Genomic DNA, 7,523 nt, shown 5'->3' on the forward strand with positions numbered 1-7,523 from the left:
TTATTGAGCGAAAAAAAAACACCTGAAAAACTCCACTAGGCTCCGGCAGGGGGTGGTGGCGAACCCTGCTGTACTATTTCACCACGACTTTCTCTCACTCTTACTTCCTGTTTCTGTTGTGCCTGTATTTCAAAAGAGCCAGCCTTGTCACACTATGTGTCACACTGAATCTCCCTGAGAACTACGTTAAGGGTACATGTGTCTGTGAAGTGCTCAGCCACTTGCACGTTAATTTCACGAGCTGGCTGTTCCGTTGATCGGATCAACTGGAACCCTTGACGTCGTAAGCGACGGAGTGCCAACAACAACATACATACGCATACGCGCACACACTTAAATGTGTTGATAATAGGAAGATGCGCGTCCAAGAATCTGTATGTGATACCAACGTGTGAAAATAATCACGTGACTGTGAAACGCTTTTAAAAGAATGCACCGCTAAATAATAAAAATGATTTGAAATATATTTTCGATTCTTTAGTTCCTGAAGCTCCGAAAAATCTTCGTTTGGTAGCTCAGACACAGAACCAAGTGAAACTAACCTGGGATCCTCCCTCAAACTGTAACACTGCGGTGAAATATATTATACTGACAGGTAAGACATTTATCCTTTCGGTAAGGATTCGGAATTGTTCATTTTTGTTATTGAACATTTATATTTTGGAAGAATAGAATTAAAAACTTCTGGCGTCCATTTCTTTCACAAATACACCCCGACACACACACACGCACACACACACACACACACACACACGCACACACACACACACACACACACACACACACACACACACACACACACACACACACACACACACACACACACACATATATGTATGTATGTATATATATATATATATATATAATATAAAATGATTCTAGATAAAACAAATATAGATTTATTATGAAGCGGTTGGTAATTTCTTTCTTTTTGTAGAGGTTTTGTGTGCTAAGATTATGAATAGCAGATGTAATGAGTCTTCTGGACACTATCGTCAAGACTTCTAGGGTTCTTAAGGCCAGTTACCTGGCTTCCATGGCATATAAGTGACTGGCAAACACAATATCAGCCCTAAACGAGACGCTTGTCTGTCTCAGGGCTATTTACTTACCGCTGAGTGGACTGAAGCAACGCGAGATAAAGTGTTTAGCTCAAGAACACAATACATCATTCGAACATCTGGTAATCGAAACTACGACCTTGTGCTATACGCTGACCTCTCAGTCACGTGCCTTCACGAATGGCAGATGAAATGGACTTATATCACTGCCAGGATTATTTTTTTATCCATTAAGGGTCATGGGTCACAGCAATATGATTTGAATATAAAAATATGCAATGATAGCTAGATTGAGTTCGGCTTAGAGTAGCTCTTGAGTTTTCCTTGCCCAGGACTCCCAATCCTATATGCGTTTATACAGCAGGTTTAAAAGCGTCGCCCTCGGCTGACTTCCCCCACTCTCCTCTCCTAGTTACACTAATCTGTACATGAACATATGTGTATGTACAGTAAGTGATGAATGTAAACGAACATCACATTCACAAACCGAATCGTTAGAGGGTCAGACAGTTTACTTTGCGCTTTTCGTTCTGGCTCTCTGCGTTTTGAGTTCAGTTACCATCAATGTCTAAAGTATCAGTCCGGTAACAGGATCGATTCTCCTCTTCTCGAGGGAAATCAACTGTGGTCAAGCCTAAAGAGATCTGATGTATATCATGTCACCATCCTAACTATTCTATCAGGGGTTGATAGCGCAAGATAATAGATAATACATGTAACCTGTAGACCACGAATTTAACTCATCAGCCATTCGCCTTGATTACGAGTTAAGTTAAAAATCCAATGGACCAAATATTACCTGGATCTCAATGTCGAAGTTCTTACCAATTATTATTCTGTATAGTGCAATGCTCCAGAGGAACCCAGTCACTATCTTATCATCAAAGTCTTGTTTTATTAAATAAGACAATAATAACTTGGGCATTTGCTCAATACCAAATGGTTTAGTAGTTAAATGCGTGTAAACGTGTTAAAAATCAACTTCAAGCATGTTGGGACTAAACATCTTCATAGATCTCTATGTAGCTCTATTAATATTTTATATAATTAACGGGTTTTTCTATTTACACAGAATGTGAAACACAGAATTACAGCAAAAAACAAACGGTTATGGAAAACATTTCCTTTATTAATGGTTTACTTCCAGCTACGAACTATATCTTACAGGTCTGTCAATGTCATATTTCTTCCATTAAAATATCATTTTTATAAAATATTATATCGTTTGAAATAAGCATTTGAATCATGAGTCCATTATTGTTATTGTTGTTGTTACTGTCATTGTTGTTGGTGTTTTCGTAGTGGGTACAATTATTGTTGTTGCGCCCACAATTATTGTTGTTGTTGTTGTTATCGTATAGCCGCTGGTCAACCCTGATCGAGTAGACCCACGATCAAAGACATACCATTCCCATTTTACTTTTTCGTTTATATTCTCCTAGGTGTCCTTTTGAAAGAAGTTTAAGTATAATCTGAGGGAATTTTGGCGATTTCTTGCAAGTCGATCGATCACTTAAAGGGCCTCCCTAATTGGCTAATTTGTCGTTGTTGTTGATGACAGTGATGGTGGTGGTTGTAAAGTTCCATATAAATCAGTCCAGGTGGAACAGTCCTATGGCGGACCTGCATGTGATGGGCCGAACGACGAGGTGTGACTCCATAGATTCATTTTCGTTGTAAAAGTATGTCTCTTTGTCAAGCGGAGAATCTTATTACACACCCCCAACATACAATGATGAATCCTAAACATATGCTTTTCTAATCTAGGCACAAGGCCCGAACTTTTAGGGGAGGGGACCAGTCGATTAGATCTACCCTAGTACGCAAATGGTACTTAAATTTTCGACCCCCGAAAGGATGAACGGCAAAGTCGACCTCGTCGGAATTTGAACTCAGAACGTAAAGACAGACGAAATACCGCTAAGCATTTCGCCCGGCGTGCTAACGTTTCAGCCAGCTCGCCGCCTTAGAATCTTAAACATATTGCCCTATTTAGGCTGTCAAGTCTGTTTATGTAAGCCTATAGACTCAGATGAAATCCATAGAGAAAACTAACACGGTGAGTCGCCACAAACGAAACAGGAAAGATGGACAAGGCCAGAGCAAGACAGTTGCCATTCTTTTGCACTTAATACCGTTGGTGTGCTTCCAAGCACAGTGTTTGGGTTCTGTGGAGCCATTAATGCTGTTGCAATATTTGTATGCCTGTGTTCTATTCGTATATGTCGGGGTTGAATGAGAGAGATAGTGTTTGATTTTAGGATACTGTTGTATTGTAGCATGTTGTGTGTGTATGTGAGAGAGAGAAAGAGAGAGAGAGAGAGAGAGAGAGAGAGAGAGAGAGAGAGAGAGAGAGAGAGAGAGAGAGAGAGGGGGGGGGTATTTGGAGGTGGATTTCCAAGTAGTAGCACGGAGAGCCAGGGTTTAAACGTGTCGCGGCAATAAACTGTCGCCCGCATGTTGAAGTGGTCTTTCATTTGCAGCATTTTTTTTTTGTTATATTGTGTTATTGGTCTGTGGGTATGGACTATCTACGACCTGTTATAGTACATTGGATGCTCTTCTGTGTTGTTTTGCGTTGCTTGGGGTTTGATGGGGAGAGATCAGGGACGGGGCAGGCAGAACAAGCATAGTTCATAATAAATCTAATGCGTCGTTTGTGCACTAGTGTTATTGTTCCTTTGTGTTTGCTAAATGCGGTACATGTGATTATTCTAAGTGTATTCGGCCATCATTTTGCTTTCTGTGCCAAATCTTCTGTGCGTGTTGTGGCGACTAGAACTGTTCCTATCATTGTTTTGTTGTTGCTGTCACTAGTACGTTTGCAGTGGTTTTCTGCTATTATTCCATCAACTTCTTACTGTTGCCATTGTTACTGATATTAAAGCAGTTATTGTTGCCTGTTGTATTAATGGCCAGGAATTTAGCTTTTGTTAGTCTGCTGTTTCACTTAGTATTAATTGTTACTTCTATGATCGTGTTAGTCATTAATTTCATGGTTTTGTTGACAATCTTACTGATATCGTACATTTTGAATTGTCCTTTCTATAGTTTTCGTGACAACCAGCATTTTTGTAGTTATAGATGTTACTGCCAACTGTGAAAGTACGTGGTTTAGCGGTTATGATGTTAGGATTACGATTATAAAATCACGGATTCGACTCTTAGACTGGAGATTGCATTGTTTTCTTGTGCAAGGCAGGCTGCTCAGTTAACTCAGCTGAAAATTAATAGCAACTGACTGCTACTGCAGCTCTTTCTCCCTCCAGCCATCACATCCTCCATATTTCACTGGATCTAGGATGGGAGGTCTGAGATAGTGTCTGTATCTGCTTGCGGTTGCATAGGCCTCTAAAACAATTTGCGAAAGCATGGCAAACAAAGCAAAAAGCGAAAGCGAAAGCATGGCAACAAGCTTGTAAACAAAGGCTAGCCAACTGCATAGTGTTATAGTTATTGGTTTATCACTGGCAGTATTCTAACTCCTGTCGTGTTTTTGTTTCACTGGTTTTGTCTGATACCGTTGAGGTTGATCTCGTTAACAATCCCATTGAACTGTAACAAGTATATCGACGGTTGCAGGAAAAAATAAGACGTAACGCTGACACTGAAGTCTCAGTGGTGAGCGTCGTGATTAGTACAAAGCCTAGATAATGGATACACAATACGGATGATGAGAAAAGGAGTGGTTGAGCACAGGTCGCACGAATCAGCCTTCTCTGAAGACCAGAGGCCAATGTAGTCACGATAGAAAAACTAAAGAGATGAGGCAGCACCTCTTCTGGTCAGAGGCTTAGATGCATTTCTGAGTTACTTCATACCAATCATGCTAGTTGCGCGCCCTTTATTTGGAAGTTTGCGTGTGTAGCAGTATCGCTGTCCCGATTGTTGTTTACAAGTTTTAAGGTGTTAAAACGCTGTTGTATTCGTAAAGCAGAAGAACCGGTGAACAACAGTCTGTGAAGCCAGTCATACTCTAGAGAATAACGTACAAACCAATAATTTGGTATGGATCAGAAATATTACTTTGTCTTAATTGTAAATTGTTTGTATTAATTCATTGAAATACTAATAATGATATACCAACTGTGTCGTCTTTCAATTCTTAGGTGGCGGCTGCAAACAGAAGAGGACGTGGTCCATTCTCTTCACTACAAATTAATACACCAGACAAATGTTAGTATTCCGGTGCTTATATTTAAAGATCAAGTTTAATTATAAAAACATTGTGTGGTAGTGTTTAGTTAATGGGGTGAAGCTAAATCGATTAGATCGACTCCAGTGCTCAACTGCTATTGGTTTTTTTTTTTTTTTTTTTTTTTTTTCATCGACCTGGAAAGGATGAAAGGCAAAGTCAACCCCAGCGACATTTGAACTCAGAACATAAAGACAGACGAAATGCCGCAAAGCATTTTTCCCGGCGTGCAAACGATTCCAGTTTACCGTCATTACCGCCATATAAATGCTGAACTTATTTTACACTTGTGGTTTGCTACAGTCAAGAAAATTAACTCGGCAAAAATGTTATTGTTGAAAACAATACGTTATATCAACAAAAGTAACTACAGGAGTTTGAAATAAAGAGAGAAATTACCGTTTTTCAATAAATTTATTATTATGTAATTCCTTTCAATTTAATTATTATCATATCCTTTGTTTCTTTCTTATTTTCTAGATAGTTATATTCCCCCGAAACTTAATGTAGCAGTTATTGGTAGAAATGAGATACACTTGTCATGGCTACCACCAAAAGATGCACTCGGACGTGTCAATCGTTATGAAGTCTTCATGGATGGAGCAATGGTATATTCAGGAAATAATATGACCCTTGCTCTCACAAGATTGACACCTGATACAGAATATACATTTGTGGTAAGAATGTTGTACGAATGTGATATATTTTGTTCAAGTGTGCTATACTAGTTAACTTACATCAAACTGAGACAGCAACAAATCTAGAAGAGTACAATGACTAAATTCTATTGTAACATACGTTGGTTCATTTCTTTGTTTTACCATCGTCTGCTATCATTTAAGACTGTTCTAAAACTATAATGCAAAGCGATAAATGCAGTTAAATATGAATTGGAAAGAACTTAATAAAATCTTATCATTACATTATATTCCCAACGTAACTTTAAACAAAGGCAAAATGTGTTTCTTTAAAATTTTCAACTCGATAATGATTATTGAAATCTATTTAGCTCCTTTAACAGCGCTGATCAGAGAACTTGAACCATCGCTAAAAGTTGACACAATCTTAGATTAAAGAAGAACACATAAGATAATTGCCCTCTGTCGGTACCACAAAAATGTTCTGTTCAAAGGAAATTAACGAGTCAAAGGTTTGAATTAGTCTAACCCTCATGCACTCCACTGCATACTGCTAATTCATAAACAAAATTCGTGAACTATCATCGTATACATATAAAAACGCTTCACTTTATAATCTTTTTCTAACAACTTTATATAGTCCACTTAGCCAAGGTCGCATCACAAGAGTTGGATTACGATTCAGATCAAGAAATGACTACAGTCCCTGGTTTTTTCTTTTTTGCTGACAGTATTTAATATATAATTATACACTAAAATTGAATATAAACCACTCACATTTAGGGCAATGTACCTATCACATGGAAGGCATCTATACAATACCTTCTATCTTCTACAGTTTGAATGATAATCCGTCATTGTTCAATGTTCTAAATTCGTTAAATTATATTCTCTTTCTCTCCCTTCTGTCGTTATTACAACTGTTACCGTTTCTCTGAACTTACAATTTCGATATCATCCCCTCCTAAACTCTCACAACCTTGTATTTCTGTCCTTTTGCTCAATCCTTCCTTCCTTCCTTCCTTCCTACTTTATTCTCGAGGAATATGTTAATATCAAAATTCTTTATATCAGGTATCGGCTATAACTAACGAAGGACGACTTTATAGTGCTCCATTGAAGAAGAAAACAGTCAAAGGCGATTGTAAGTATTTAGACTCCAAAATGATATAATATGTCTATGCAGAGCAAATGTAGATTGAGATACAGGGGTCGCAGATGGACAAGCACAATTTCGCATTTATTATTATAAATGAACGTGTTCTGGTCTTTCGATTTCATACAAGTTAACCAATTCATTTTGTATCACTGCTTTAAACTCGGTGTCTATTTCGCAGAGTTATTACAGTGTTGAATAGAAGGCCACACGATATTCTTTCTGATACCCTGCACTCTGAGTTCAAATTCCGCTGGTGAAACTTTGGCTTATATTTTTTAGGGATCAATAAAGTACCATACCAGGGGCGGTTTTTTTTCCTCTTCGTCTTCCTCACACACACACACAGAGTCTCTCTCTCTCTCTCCCCCTCTCTCTCTCTAGCTATCTATCTCACTCATTCACTATATATATACATATAAATACACATACATGCATACATACATACATACATATATATATATATATATATA

General features: G+C 38.2%; 1 protein-coding gene across 2 annotated transcripts in view; it reads left to right on the top strand.

Annotated features, from left to right (window-relative positions):
* The window catches only part of LOC106871214 (uncharacterized), a 33,424-nt gene that overhangs the window by 13,052 nt on the left and 12,849 nt on the right, over positions 1-7,523 (top strand). For both annotated transcript variants that reach the window (XM_014917562.2, XM_052965584.1), the window contains exons 6-10: positions 482-595; positions 2,134-2,228; positions 5,171-5,237; positions 5,737-5,933; positions 6,969-7,038. In XM_014917562.2, the coding sequence (XP_014773048.2) occupies positions 482-595; positions 2,134-2,228; positions 5,171-5,237; positions 5,737-5,933; positions 6,969-7,038 (543 nt within the window). The remainder of the gene's footprint in view (positions 1-481; positions 596-2,133; positions 2,229-5,170; positions 5,238-5,736; positions 5,934-6,968; positions 7,039-7,523) is intronic.

Source organism: Octopus bimaculoides, chromosome 2 (assembly GCF_001194135.2).
Source record: "Octopus bimaculoides isolate UCB-OBI-ISO-001 chromosome 2, ASM119413v2, whole genome shotgun sequence".
Lineage (NCBI taxonomy): Eukaryota > Metazoa > Mollusca > Cephalopoda > Octopoda > Octopodidae > Octopus > Octopus bimaculoides.